This window comes from Drosophila kikkawai, chromosome 2L, assembly GCF_030179895.1.
Source record: "Drosophila kikkawai strain 14028-0561.14 chromosome 2L, DkikHiC1v2, whole genome shotgun sequence".
In the NCBI taxonomy this organism is placed as follows: Eukaryota; Metazoa; Arthropoda; class Insecta; order Diptera; family Drosophilidae; genus Drosophila; species Drosophila kikkawai.
The window spans coordinates 3,919,061-3,934,868 of NC_091728.1; the positions used below are offsets into that span (position 1 = coordinate 3,919,061).

At 35.7% G+C, this 15,808-nt stretch overlaps 2 protein-coding genes across 2 annotated transcripts; both read right to left on the reverse strand.

Moving 5' to 3' along the window:
* Window positions 1-2,291: 2,291 nt before the first annotated feature.
* Window positions 2,292-7,673, reverse strand: LOC108086055 (uncharacterized). The gene is made up of 6 exons (XM_017182873.3): window positions 7,538-7,673; window positions 5,006-5,143; window positions 4,543-4,684; window positions 3,705-4,004; window positions 3,523-3,637; window positions 2,292-3,464 (listed from the first exon to the last, which is right to left on the reverse strand). The coding sequence occupies exons 2-6, from the start codon at window positions 5,067-5,069 to the stop codon at window positions 3,318-3,320; spliced, it is 768 nt and encodes a 255-aa protein (XP_017038362.1). The 5' UTR covers window positions 5,070-5,143; window positions 7,538-7,673; the 3' UTR covers window positions 2,292-3,317.
* Window positions 7,674-14,360: 6,687 nt separating this feature from the next.
* On the reverse strand, window positions 14,361-15,347 carry LOC108086044 (uncharacterized). Its single transcript, XM_017182863.1, has 3 exons — window positions 15,288-15,347; window positions 14,577-14,744; window positions 14,361-14,513 (listed from the first exon to the last, which is right to left on the reverse strand). The coding sequence occupies exons 1-3, from the start codon at window positions 15,345-15,347 to the stop codon at window positions 14,361-14,363; spliced, it is 381 nt and encodes a 126-aa protein (XP_017038352.1).
* Between the last annotated feature and the right edge of the window lie 461 nt (window positions 15,348-15,808).

The window sequence follows — 15,808 nt, forward strand, 5'->3', positions numbered from 1 at the left end:
GCTGTGTGCTGTCTGCTGCTGCTTCCTGTTATTGTTAGCAGTTGTTTAATATTTGTATTTCACAACTATCTCAGCAGGCAAAACAATCAAGCTTGGACAAAAGTTGTTGGAAAACTTTCATCCACATCCACCAGCGCTGTTGTATGGATTGTGATAGGATTTTTATGTAAAACATAATTGCAGATTAGTCGCAGCGGAAATGTGCAAATAAAAGCAAAAGCGACTGAAAATAAAGGAGAAAAAAAAAAAAAAAAATGTAATCGTTCTGTTGCCGCTTAAAGAGGATTAAACATGAGTGAAAGAGCTGCCGGGATGCCGCCAGGGACGAATGAAAACTGGAATGGAAATTGGACCCGGAGTAGTAGAAATCGGAAGGGAATTGCCCTGAATGCCACTCGACACCTCCCATTTGAATACAAGCTGCAACTGGCTGTCAATTTGTTTGCCATTTCATGCAGCCACTCGGGCACGAAACCCACAAAAGATATTTTCAATTAATTAAGAACTACAAAAAAAAGAAGCTTGCAAGAAAAATAAATGGCAAGGCTACCGGAAAAGCTTTTGCCACAAAACGATGGCTCAAGCTGGGAAATATGACTTGGAATTAATTTGGAAAGGAAAGAGGTTACTCGTTGCTCGTTGGAGATGGCCATGCATTTCGCCTATTTGCACAACAAATGAAGTTGAAAATGACTCTGGGGAGCCGTGAGCCTGCACTTGCCCGCCCCACTCTAAATGGAAACGTAAATATTTGAGCTGCAATCGAGAGATGCTCCTCTACCTGTGTCCCCGTTCGACCGGCTACCCTCTTAACTCGGTTATTGATTTGTTAAGCATTTGGTCCACACAGCCCCAATATGCCTCGCTTGGCCTCTCAAAAAATGCAATTCCGAGATGTGATTGCAAAAGATGTCCGGAAATGTCAAGCCAATATATATTTATTGACAGAAAAGGCTCATGCCAATGGGAAGGCTTCAAAGGAAAAGCCTCAAGAGTTCAACTAGCAAATAATTCAATGTGAAATTTAATTTAAAGAACTCTATCGGAGATCAGACAGAATTTCAAATATCACAATTTGATTTGGAGGCTACAAGGATTATGAGGAAAAATGTGAATGTTAGAAAGGAGAAGATTTACATGAGATGTGGAGTTAATCCTTGGTTTATACCTTTAACTTTAAGACTTACTAAAATGTATCGCTAATTTAATCAGCCTCTGATACTTAGCTCAGTTTAATTAGTTAACAGCTGACTTGTGACAGTTAACCGCTCACATATCACTGGCAAAAGGAAACCAAATCAATGTCCGACCAAGATTGCGAATGTCAAACGCAAATTCAGGTCGCTGGCCAAGTATGATAACTGTAATTATTGCAGCCGAGCGGCAGCAGCCACTATTCACCCCCAGCGGGCAGCATATCCTTGTACGTACATACGTGTCCTTGAGTCGTGTGCCGACCTTATAAATTAGCTGCCAGGCGAGAAGTCAACCGACGTCGTCGTCGCTGCTAGTCTAATGAACGCACCACATAAACATAAATTATGGCCAGCCTCGGTGCAGCAGGTCACCGCCGCGTTCTGCACGCGTCCTGGCGAACCCTTTTGGTAAATCCCCGCGCTCCTGGTTGGTTTTTCCCCCTTCGAGCCAGTATGCCAACAGTGCTGGCATATTTGCGCAGCATTCTTTTGGGCGCCGGCAGGGAGAAAGCTGCATACTTTTTGGCCGCGCTCGGTTTTATCCTGCAGTAAAAAGCATTTTTGGCACGGCACTCGTTTGCTCTTTATACTCTTTTCAAAAGGGGTTTAGTTTGTTGAGTTCATTTGGATTGGATTTGAAGTAAATTATATATTAAGGTAAAAATATAATAGTCTTAAAAGGGAATTTACTATTACATTTATACAGCTTCAAACTTTTCTTTGAAAATTAGTTTCTTTGAATAGTTTGTATTTATTAATTGTTCTTAGAATGATGATTTCATTTCTTATAAAAGGAGATCTAAATTTTAATATTTTTTCTAAATAAAGTTTAAATAATTTATTTCCAGCAACATTAGGTAGGGCTTTTTTTCAAATTTAACCCTTAGCCCTTAGTTCTTTCCAATTTTTCCGTTTAAAAATCCACCTTTAATTGAAATTCAAACCAAAAAGTGGGGTACATACTTATCTCAATAATATTCGATCCTTATTGCAGAGCAATCCTTAAGTCGGTCTTCCAAAATATAAACCCTTCGCTCGTTTCGCTCATTTGGCTCGTTTTCCCCTTTTGCTTCGACGCTCTTCTCACACTTTTTTTTTGCATTAATTTATTTTCTCGTGTTTTTTTTTATTGTTTTTTCTTGCATATGCATGTGTGTGTTTTACTTAAAATAAATGTTACTCTTTAATCATAATATATATTCACAGTTTTTTGTAAGAAGGTGTGTGTGTGTGTGTGTTCGTGAGAGAGTGTGTTTGTATTTAAGTTAAACTAATATTTATTTATATATACGTATGTATATGTGTATACTTCCAAACGCCTTACAGCATTATCAATTTGAATATATTTTAAGGTATTTACAGTGTGTAAAATAAATATACGCTATCCACTAAATAGAATTATAAATAATCTATAAAATCCTCTCATTCATAGAAATGCACTTTCGTTTTGTGTAAAAGTTATTGCCGATATGTGAGCAAATCCACTCGGGAGTGTTGATTTTTTCCTGTGCGCTTGGAGGTGTTTTTTTTCAATATCTGCTTTTACTTATGTAGTTATTCATAAATGGAAAAAATGACGGGATTGGGGCGCTTTCTAACTTTAGCTAACAATGGTTTTTGGGGGAACCTAGGAAATATTACCTAAAATATATGCCTACACTTAAAGCCTGGACAAACTGCAACAAACTCAACGAAACTCTAGTATTGCACGATCGCAGATTGGAAAGTAAGGCCAACAACAACTAACTGCCTGCCCACACTCAACACTGATTCTAACTATCTAGCCTACATCCGATATATAGTAACATTCATAACCGTATATATACGATCTTAGCTCTCCTCCCACTCTACCCCCATATATATAAACATATTATATATATGCATACTGGTATACATAGCATACTTAACATTTACTTTACTGTATAGCTTAAGTGTTGCTTCTCTCACTATTTTGGGGACTTTCGTGTGGCCTAAACTGACTGCCAAGAGTATGCAACAGCGTGTGGAATTCATTCGGTGTGACTTGAGGGGGAAACCTTAACTATTTCTCCTTATTTTGTCGGCTGTCCCGTTTTTATAAGACTGGTTCTAGATTTGTGCACTTAGCTGTGATTCCTTTATCTATCTGTGGCCTCTGCTGCTGGCCAGCACTGTAATTAGAGTCCCTGTCAGAAAAAGGCTCAAGCTGATCCCGCCAGATCGAGGGGAGCCATTGCCCTCGCCATCCCGACAAATGCCTGGATTTCTGGTAAAGTCCTCGCAGTAAATCTGCAATATACAGACGATCAGAATTAAGGTTTAAGAGACTCTTTTTTGACAAACTCACCTTGGTGAGGCTATTGGCGTACTTGTCGACCAACTCTCGGGTGAACTTGGCCGCCTCATTGCCACAGACTTTACGCGCGGCTTCCTCCGAGCAATCAACGAGTTCGTTAATGGAGCTAGAATATATTGTTTATATATTTTGCAAATTAAATTAAATATATATTAATATTTCCTCTTACTCACCAGCAAATGGTTTTAATGTTTTCATTAAATGTACCATTTTCAGCATTCTCCTGGTTCTTATTTGGCTTTAGGAAGACCATGGCTTCTTTATAGCGATATGAGCACACCTCAAACTGCTTTTTGGCCATTTCGGAGCAGGGCGCATGCTTGAGGTATTCATCCTGGAACTCGCCCTTGTTGCACAGATCCCGTATGAACTGATTTGTTCCATGGTAAAGCTTGTTGAACTGATTCCTCTGCTGCAGATCCATGCAACGACGAGTGTAACTCTGGATGCATCTAACACCCTTGCGAAGCTCGCTATAAAATGTACAAAAAAAGACATGAAAACATAAGAAATTAAGTAGTAAAAAAGAAATAATAAATAAATTATTTTTTTTGTAATTTATTTCGTTTAAAAATATATTAAACTAATACCGATAAGCCCTTATTTGGACTTACTTACTTTTTAAAAGTGTTCCTGCTAATCAATGTTCTACTTTGTTCTTTATAGAAGTATATATTTTTATATTTATTTTAAATGGTTAAAGACTCTTCATTGTACAAAGAAATTTGTATCTGCAAGTCGATAATAGAATTGCACAAAGCACTCGCAACTAAGCTTGTTGTAACAGTTCATTGCAGTTCATTGAAATACATTATCTAAACATATATGTATCGAATACCTAGTGATTATAGTTGAGCTTACTTTACATATGTTTACAAGAACATTTACAGGAATAAAGAACTCGATCATGTGACTTTGGATATATACAAATAGAAGGTGGATTGTTATTGGGGATTTGGGGCATTTTCAATCCCCATTTTTTGTTTTTTGTTTTTTGCGTGGGCCACTTACTGACAAAGTTTGTCCAGTTCCTCCTTCTTGGCCGGGCCAATCGAGAACTCCGACGTTAAATGCAGCATATCAAGTGGTTCGGCGCACTTGGTGAACTCCTCCTGGCCGCATTCCTGTGAGCTAGCCACCGAGAGGAGCAGGGCTGGAAATCGGAGACCGGAGGACGGAGAACGGAGGATGGAGCACAGAATGGATGTGGAGGAGCGTGGGTGAGAGACAAATAAACAAACAAACAGAAACATTGAAATAGTGCTCGAGCTGAAAGCTAAAAGGCAATCTGAGACTCTTGGTACAGGACCTCCAAGAGCAATAGTTGCAACAAAGTTGCAAATGTGCGTCAGGGGTAATAAAGTTAAACGTAAGTGAAATTGGCATTTCATAAATTTTTCGGGCCAAAACTTTGCTACGTTTTTGGGCCAGATCGGGTCAGATAACCCTCTGAAAATCCTCCATAGATACTCACCCGAGAAAATCAGCAGAGTCCAGCTCCAGTTGAGTTTCCAATTCCAGCTTTGATGCATTTTCATTGTCCGTTCTCCTTCGATTTTTAGTTTGCAATGCAATTGTTTTTTGCAAAGTGCAGCGGGGGACGCCACGGAAACTGGTTTGGTTAGAACAATAAATCAATGAACACAAATTAAAACAATGATAATTATAAAATGCATATGTTTTTATAGCAAATTATAGGCTTCGACGGATTCATATTGCTTGATACACTGTCGCTTAGCACAGTTTTGCTGTGTTTATTTATTTATTTATTGCTTCGATCGAGACGCAGTAAAAGCATTTCGCTGGTGACAAATAAAGCTGCAAAAATAAGAAAGAAAATCACCACCAAGCTAAAGAAGAAAAATTGATCTAAAAATAGCCAGTGTTGAAGAGAAAAGCGAAAGCACAACGTCAGAGGCTGTCTTTTCAGTGTCTTCGCATTTCGGGTTGCCTTTTTTATCTTTTTTGTTTTTTTTTTATTTTTCCTTTGCCTCACTTGGGGTTCCTTCTAATATTTTTCCTGGCCGTGGGTGCTTTTATTTTTACCTCTCATTCTCACCAATTATCGTTGCAAATGTGGCGTGGACAGGTCAAAGTATAGTTTTTGGGGACAATTGCGTGGGTTGCTCCAAGCCAAAACCAAAACAGTGGCAAAAATATAATTGTTTTGGGTTGTGACCAGGTGAGAAAATCAGTTAATGGGGCTCACAGTTGGTAGATGTGGGTTTAAAGTTTTGGAAAATAATTATTTAATGGGTCTCTGAAGTGATTGGGTATTTAAATGTTTAAATATATTTAAAGTTAGGAATGTTTAAAATATTATAAACTATTCTTTTTTACCTAAAAAACTTTATTAAAATTATAAAAATTAAAAAAACTTTCATTTGAAAGATTAATATTCATAATTCTGCAATTCTTTGAAATATATATTTTAAGGAATGCCATAATATTTTACTAATACTTTTAAGCTAAGGAAACTTTAACCAAATATACCTTTTTATAGCCAATATTTAATATTTGGAAAACAAAGAATATAACTCTACACTTTTCCATCAATAAATTCCGATATTTAAAAGCTTTCCGAGCCAATAATTAATGTTTATTTAATTTCAACAGAGACTGTGCAAATGCACTTGCATTATTGATAGGCCCGATTTTCTCCTCTTGCCACACTCTTTATTATATTCCCACATTTGCATAGACATTAAGAGAGATAAACACAAGTGAAAATTAAAAGCAAAACGAAAAAAAAAATCATTCAAATTGCTGTCGATTTGACCAGGTAAATGCTGTTGCTGTTGCTGGCTTTGATTATGTTTTGTGGCCATTTATGTTATTATTTTTCTATTATTTGCAATATGGCAATATGTAAATACAAATAAATGTTGAGCATTCTCGGACAGATGCATTGAATGCCTATAAATAAACGATACAAGCTGGCAAACACTATTCAAATGCCTCTCGACTTTTCCTCGGGAATTTGTTTACGTTCGAGTGATTGAAGCAAATTTATGAGCATCGCTCTGAGAATTGGCTCAGGTCAGGGTTCTCGGAGAAAAACAAAGCAAAATAAACCATAAATAATTACATTATTAGAGGGACAAGTTCAAGTACTAACTCCGCTAAATTTGCACATTTGCTTTGTCTGTTGTAACCGCAACGTAAGACCACTTTTCGCACTTTGCGTACATATTTTCCGACTCGGAATTTCAATCGCCGCCAATGGGTAATATTTGCAAGGCTTTCTCAGGGAGTTTGTTTTTTTTTTTTTGCCGCTCAATTGAGTAACGAAAACAAAACACTTAACCAGCGACCGAGAACGAAACACCCTGCATAACAAGGTACAACTGTAAACTGGCGAATTTTCAGAAAGCGAATTCTAAGCAAAAAGCCTCAGAGAGAATAGAGGCAGAGGGTGTCTAAGTTGCTTAAAAACAAAATCAAAGAAATATATTAAAATGGATAAACCTAGAGAAATGGGAATTTTACAAAATAAGCCTAAATATAGGTAAAACCATATTTCCTAAAACCTTTACTTTGGATCTTGAACTCCTGTTTCCTTTAATTGTTATCATTGTGTTATTTATTTTTTAATTTTAAAAATTATTATTTAAAAAATATAAATATTAATATTCATTATATTTAACAATAGATTCAAAAATAAATTTGTTTAAAAACCCGCTTTATGTAGATACCCAAACTAAAATCCCTATACATTTTTTCCCGTGCAAATATCGCCTTGAAAGTCTAAAAGGGGAGCGGGCGGAGGGGGCGTGGCTTGGCAGAGCCGGCTGCACGTGATGCAAGAAGAAGAATGCAGTCGGACGAGCCCCTCGCAGCCGATCTTCTTGGCGAGATCGTCGCCCTGTGCAAAATCCCCAGCCGTTCGTGAGCCAAGAGCCGGTTTTTCTTCTTTGTTTATTTTATTTATACATATCAGCCTCTCTTTTTTTTATTGATTGTTTTGTTGTTGTTGTATTTGGGGGGTCTTAATTTGTTTGATTACTTGGGCGGCTGCAGCAGCGGATCGAGACACACTTTCGAACGCCAAACTGCAGTTGGAGTTGCTGAACGTTGACCGAGTGGAGCAGGCGGAGCAGGCGCGCCGTGTTGTTGGCCGAACGGAGGACAGAAGCGAACTGAATCGCTCAAGCAGCGCCAGAAAGCCAGAAGAAGCGGCGCCAGTCGCCAGTTCGGCCAGCGAATGGCAGACTCGAATCGCTGCCGAGTCCCAAAACCCACGAAAACCGAGCGCACAGTTTCTCGTTTGCTCCAAACACGTTGATAAAGTAATAGCTTTTGAATTATTTAAGTTGTCTATGAAATGATTTTTTGTTTTTGTTTTAATAAGATGCACAGTTTGCATTGAATTTATTGAATAAAATTAAATTGGAATTTTTAAATTCAAAAATCATGAAGAAAACTTTATCAAATATCATAGCAAAAGCTAGGGCTGGGATTTTATATTAATTTAATTATTTTAAAATAAATTATCTTGGATAAACTTAAGTTAAACTTCTAATTAAGAATTTTAATACGTCCATATTGTTATTTAAATCTTTAGTACAAATTTTAAAGTGTTACTAAAAATAATTTTCTAACATTGACATTTAAACACGTTTTAAAATATTTAAAAGTTTTCAGTTTTGAATAAACTGATTTTAATTAAACTTCTTATTAGAATTTTTAGGTGACATAATCTCAAAAATATTTCAACCTAAAATATTAAAAACAAAAGTTTGGCAACACAAAATTCGACTTTAGCAACGATTAAAATAAAAAAAAACCATGCCACTGTGCCTTTCCGAGTTTCCAATCCCACGAAGGCCGAGCGCCCCAATCCGTACACGCGAGCAACATGCTGCCAGCAACATCGCGGGCAACATGAGCCGAGCAGCAACTGCAACAACAGGTATTTCCCATTTCCCCGCCGACAACGGTGTGCAAATGATAAGGTGTTTTGGCACACGAAGGCTACTCCGCTGATAGAATAGACGCTGGCACACATACTTGCACTAATCCAAGACATGGCATGGCCGCCTCCTCGCTATTTGCCTTTCAATTAATTTAATAAGCCGGAAACGAGACGCGGGCGATAAGATTATCTACTTGGACAGGCCCTGGAGAAGGTGGCCAGAAAAATATGTAAGCTGAAAAATGTAAATGTAAAATATTTTTTATAATAATTTATAAATACTTACTTTTCTTAAAATTAAAACAAAAGTGAATACAAAATTGCGTTATAATAAGGATTGTAATTTTTTATAGGAATTTTAAAATAAATATATATTTTTAAATGTTAAAATTGATGTTTAAGGTATATTTTTAATTTAAATTGTTTATTTTTTTAAGAATACTAAGAAAGAATTTAAAACAAAGAAAGATACAATAAATTCACAATATATAGGATAGCATTTAAAAAGCGAACTTGTAGATAAGATATAACATTTCAAAGGGGTTAAAAGTATTTATAATTAAAAAATATACAAACCAGTATCCCAAAATCTAGTTTCCGTTCCACTTGAGACCTTTTCTTTCCGTGTGATATATATAGTATAGATATATAGTATACACTTTCCCCCTAGCCATGGTATTGGCCAATCATTTTTGTCGTTTTTTGTGAAATATTTGATTGTTTATGTTTGTCAAGCGCCAATAGAGAGCCAATAAGAACAACAATCAATGAGCGACTTTAGGTTCAAGTGTACTCAATTTACACGTGTGTCCTTGCCTTTGTTTTCCTGCCCAACACCCTCCCCCCCTCAATGCCACCACCCATGAAACTCCACCCCTATTGTGGCTTCGATTTTTGTTTGCTATATGCCAATTTAGCGGTATGTTTGCATATTTACTGTAAACACTGTCTAAATTAGGCGGAGATTTTCTACCCGCCCCAAAGGGACTTTGTAATGGAGTTTCCTTGAACAAGAGACAGACACATCCACAAATGTGAATAGTTGCCAACAATTGAATTACCGACTCGAAGGAATAAACACCTGTAACTAGATTATTAAAGTGCAGTGGGAAATTCAAGGGAAAATGTATTAAGTTGCAGGGAAATGTCCAAGTCTGAGAGAATTTTCACAAAATTCAAAGTGGCATTTAGACTAATTGCTAGAGAAATTCCAAGAATAATTTGTGGAAAGAAAAGTCAAAGATAATTGTTATAAAATTGAAAGAAACAAAAATGCAGAAGGTTAAAGTTTTATAATTTGATTTCTGAAATAAGCAAACATTTTACATGCTTTTTAGGAAGCTACACATTTATTGTGCATTTGTCTTTAATTGATTTGGGCCATGTTGAAATGGCCAATAAGATTTTGTTTGGTTTGTGTTAAAGTTTCCTTAGTTCATCGTTGGCTTATTAATACAAAAACACAGGAAACTAAAGGTTTCTCAATGAGTCACAACAATTTTATAAGCTGTGCAAGTTGTTCAACTTGATTTAAGGCAGTTGTAGAATTAATTGTACCAGACAACGCTCTATCTATAGATCAGATAGAGTCGTAATTCATTCAATTGGCCACTTCAGAGCTGGCGCCTATCTAAACCATTCACTCTGCAGATTAGATAGTGCTTATTTTGTTCTTCATCGCTGGGTTATTTAAAAAGGAATGTCCATTGATGAGTTTTTAAATATAAACTGGATATTTAAATCAAAAGAGAGCCTAGCTTTTGTTGTATAATATTAGAATTAGAACTTCCAATTTAAGTTTTATTACAAAAAGTTCCCATAAACCAATTAAATTCCAACTCAACTGGGCAAAATAAATGCTGCAAAAAAAGGTAAACAACTTTAAGTGTGGCATGCCACACATTCACTGCTGTGCGGATTGTTTTACACTTCCAGTTTCGTTATTTGTGCTCCACTTTTGCATCCATAATTATCGGAACTTAACCCTTGGCAAGGCAAGTGCAACAAGCCCTGAGAGTGTGTGTGTGTGAGTGGGTAGGTCATTACCACCGGCCACATGCGTTTTGGGTTGACTTGGAGCAGGAGGAGAACCATGGCGGCAGCCAGGCTTTAAGCCATTGCTTATACGACAAGCGAAAACAAAACTCAAGTTTATTTTATTTTACTTGCCAGCCATGGCCCGACCTGCCAAGGGAGTGTGCTGTGCTCCTCTTGGTCACGCCAGTAGCCCGAATGGCTAACACCTACCCATACACAGGCACACACAAAAGGCACTGAGGGAAATATATATTATACTTTTTGTTGTTTCCAATTGAAATATCGCAATATATTCCCAATTAAACAATGTAGTAAATCGTTAGAAAGTACTGTCATCCAGGTGTTCTTTAAAAAGTTGTTATCATATAACTGATAGTGAGGAACTATTCTTGTTGCTTAATACTTTTATTGTTCAATCGTTTTATTAGCTATCACCTTATCAGAGCTAGGTGTATAATGCTAATTTTAGATTTTATTAATTAGCATAAAATTTATAAACAGGCTTGCCGATATACCTTCAAAATATTCTGATTGTTAGGAAATGCTTAAATTATGATGCAATATATTAAATATTTTTATTAATTAAAGAAAAAATAACCTTACATGGGAAAAAAACTAAAAATATTATGTAATATAGCAAATTTTTAAGACATTTAAATCAAAATGCTTGTAGAAGTATAATAATATAATCTAAACTTTGTGTGATATTTTAAAGCTAATTTTAGTCTAAAACAAGAAAGGAAGCTAACTTCGGCACGCCGAAGTTTGTATACCCTTGCAGATATTATTTCATTGCATTTTACCTATACTTATTATGTTGAGAGTTTGACAGTTACAGTTTTACATTCCCATTCCCTACACCTACCGATCGGTTTATATGGCAGCTATATGATATAGTTGTCCGATTTTCATAAAATTTATACCAAAATTCTGAACTAATAAAATAAGCTTATATCTCAGAGTAGATAAAAATAGTTTGAAAAACAACGAAGTTATAATTTTTATACCCTTGCAGGGTATTATAATTTCAGTCAGAAGTTTGCAACGCAGTGAAGGAGACGTTTCCGACCCTATAAAGTATATATATTCTTGATCAGCATCAACAGCCGAGTCGATCTAGCCATGTCCGTCTGTCCGTCCGTCTGTCCGTCTGTCCGTCCGTCTGTCCGTCTGTCCGTTTCTACGCAAACTAGTCCCTCAGTTTTAAAGCTATCTGAATGAAACTTTGCATATAGTCTTCTATATACTCTCACTGCTATATATGTCGGAACGGGCCGGATCGGACGACTTTATCATATAGCTGCCATACAAAAGTTCGATACATTTTTAGAAAAAAAATTATAACTTTGTTGTTTTTCAATATTTTTACACCATTTTTTAGATATGGCCATTCTATATTATTTTAGATTTTCAATAAAAATTTCATAAAAATCGGACGACTATATCTTATAGCTGCTATAGGAACGATCGGGAAATTAATAGAAAAAATTAAAACTTCGTTGTTTTTCAACGTTTTTTCATCTACACAGAGATATAAGCTTTTTTTATTATTCTAGAATTTTGGTAGAAATTTCATAAAAATCGGGCAACTATATCATATAGCTGCCATATAAACCGATCGGTAGATGTAGAGAAAATGTAAAGCTGGGAATGCGAAACTGTAACTGTCAAACTGTAAACATAATAATATAGGTAAAATGTAATGAAATAATATCTGCAAGGGTATACAAACTTCGGCGTGCCGAAGTTAGCTTCCTTTCTTGTTTTTCTATTAATTTCCCGATCGTTCCTATGGCAGCTATATGATATAGTCGTCCGATTTTCATAAAATTTTTACCAAAATTCAGAAATAATATAAAATTGTCATATGTAAAAAATAGTGCACATATGTTGAAAAACAGCTAAGTTATAATTTTTTTTCTAAAAATTTATCGAACATTTGTATGGCAGCTATATGATATAGTCGTCCGATCCGGCCCGTTCCGACATATATAGCAGTGAGAGCATATAGAAGACTATATGCAAAGTTTCATTCAGATAGCTTTAAAACTGAGGGACTAGTTTGCGTAGAAACAGACAGACAGACAGACGGACAGACGGACAGACAGACAGACGGACAGACAGACAGACGGACAGACGGACATGGCTAGATCGACTCGGCTGTTGATGCTGATCAAGAATATATATACTTTATAGGGTCGGAAACGTCTCCTTCACTGCGTTGCAAACTTCTGACTGAAATTATAATACCCTGCAAGGGTATAAAATAATATATGAAACTCATCCAATGTCCTATAGTTACTGTTACTTTTTAACTGTTTTTTAAAGTGTATTAAAACGTACTAAAATGTTTTCAACACGTTTTTTAATTACACTTAAAAGTTTACTAAGAAATAGTATAATTTTAAGATTAACCGTGTTTAAGTAAGTCTTTCAAATTATCGTTTCTGCTCACTAAATTTCTCTCTGTGTACACACACACAGTGGGCTATCGCGCATTAAGGACACTAGCAACAACAACAACAATAACACCAACAACAACAAAACGGTGAAAGTGGCCAAAAAGGCGTGCGAGTTGGGTGGGCAAAAGAAGGGGCAACTCAAGGTGGGTGGCGTGGCGTGGCGTGGCGTGGGTGTGGCTCGCTTGGCTTTTGTTCCTGCCTTTGCTGCTGCATTAGTTTGTGTTTGAACTTTGGAAGTTTTTGCCATCATTGTTGTTGTTGTTATTGTTGTTGTTATTGTTGCTGGCACTGGCCACGCAGCAGCGCAACTGTTGATGTTTACATTTAGCGCTTGGATTTATGAACTCCGCATGCGGGGCACGTAGCATTGGACAATTTAAAGTTTAGCACACACACACGCACACCCTACACACAGACGCACCGAATAGGCCAAAATAGAGAAAGCCCCGCCAAGCGATGAGAGAGCGGCAAAAGGTCAATTGTCCTTTGGCTGGCAGGACAAAGGACCCACAACCAGCGACTAACTCCTCTCCCCGTGGCATTCATTCTCTTCTTAAGTATTTACGCTTAGTTTATTTTTATTTGTTTAACGGCAATGAGTCCACAAAAAGGCAAAGACGGGAAATTAATGGACAGTTTGGGCAGCGTCGCTGTTATTACTCTGTTTGGAGAATCCTTTCGATTGCCCTGAAATTGGGTGTTAAGGAGTTTTTGTGTGGGTTATATGTGTGTGTGTGTTAGTACTGAAAGGATTTCAAAGGGGTTTGTACGGGTTTTAGGCTGATATATATATTTTCCTTCTTATTTTAAATTCTTAAACTTCTTAAAATAAATTTTAAAATGTGGTAAATATTTGTTTCTTAAAATGTTAAATTTTTAAGAAGTAGGTATTTCTTAAATAAACGCAACAGAAAATACTTATACTTAAAAAATTAATTTTAATTTTAATTAATATTTTTAAGCCTTTTCCTAATCGGCCCACTGGCGTCATCTATTGGGTTATATATTTTCATGGCGCCACTGAGACTTTCTGACTAACTGTAAAAATTAAAGTAAAATCGTTTGCTAGTTCAAAAGCCGAACACTTTATTTTGAACGGAGCGTCACTGAGAAATTTCACGAAGATGTTTAATATATTTAATAATTAATTAGATAAACAAAGTGTTCATGTTGCTATAAAAAACATAAATAAATATTAATTTTTAGAAAATAAAGTTGAACTTGTTTTCGTTTTTACAAATTCCAAATTATAACAATTGTTTCCGTTCTAGTTTTCATTAGGTTTACAAACCAGAATTTTAATTTATTTCAGTTTATTTAATTTCTTTACAATTTTGATAATTTAATTAAATTTAAAAACTGCTTCTCGTATTTTTATAGATGGTTTTTCTTCAATAAAAGTGTCAGCTTGAATATTAATATATATTCATATAAGATTTGAGTTCCAATAGCTTCATGCCATGGGTGTAATAAACGCTGTGTATAAGGTAATTTCCCTCAGGAACCGGAAGCACAGTGTCCAACAAATGATTTACATAGGTTATGGGTAGCTCTATGAAGACATCGTGCTGGTAACACAAAAAATAGTATTCAAATTAGGTAAGTTATAATCAATTTCCACTAGTACTTACATTGTATGGACAAGGATGGCTTATGTTCGAATAGGGGGGAGCGATTAGATTATAGAAGAATTGCGTTACCTTATTCCTTTTGCCCTTAAGGAACTGACAGGCGTCAACGGTGAAGTTGAAGAGAAACGGCTTATAGCCATTGAGTCTCTTGAACACCTGGACATGAATCTGAGATCAAATTATATTACATTACATTTTTGGAAGTCAAAAATATTTTTTACCGTCATATTAGTTACTGGAAGCGTGTAAACGTGTGAACTGAAGCTTGCATATTTGTACGTACGATTTATAGATTTCAAGAAGCATTTCTTGATTTCCACTGCTGATTTATTGAAGGAATTGCACTTTAAGTTGGTAAACTCAAACCGGGAGTGGACCTGTAAAGGTATTTACTAACAAGGATCTAAAAACCTAGTTGTTTATGAACTTACTGCCACTATTATAAACAATATAATTATTGTAGGCACCGCTAAGGTCGACTTTAACACAGCCATGGCTCAATAGTTATTGAATAGAGAAAATTGATTTAAAAGTTAGTACTATTTTGGTGATTAGTTTTGGTAATTAGTCCAAATGAGCCGATTATCGTTAAATACTCATATAACAATAATGTTTTTATATAGTTTTTATAAAGTGATTACAGATTTAATGAGTAAAAACAAAATAATATATAATATATATAATATATTTATTGGTCGATGACTTGCGCACCACAAAGCAGCCCTCCTTGTCGCCCTGCTTGAGCAGGGATTCGGCTCTCTGGCGCGACATGTCGCCCACATACCATTTCGAATAAGGAAAGAAATAAACAATTATAAATAAATATATATATATAACAAAATTACCTTAAATAAGAAAGAAAACTATCTAGAAACAAGAAAGGAAGCTAACTTCGGCACGCCGAAGTTTGTATACCCTTGCAGATTGGTTTTTAGATTTATATTATAAATTATAATGCCGAAAACAGACACAAAACAGAGTTTCATTACATTTTACCTATACTTATTATGTTTACAGTTTGACAATTACAGTTTTACATTCCCAGCTTTATATATTTTATAAATTTACCGATCGCTTCTATGGCAGCTATAAGATATAGTTGTCCGATTCTTATGAAATTTATACCAAAATTCTAGAATAATAAAAAAAACTCATATCTCAAAGTAGATAAAAATACGTTGAAAAACAACGAAGCTATAATTTTATTCCTATTAATTTCCCGATCGTTCCTA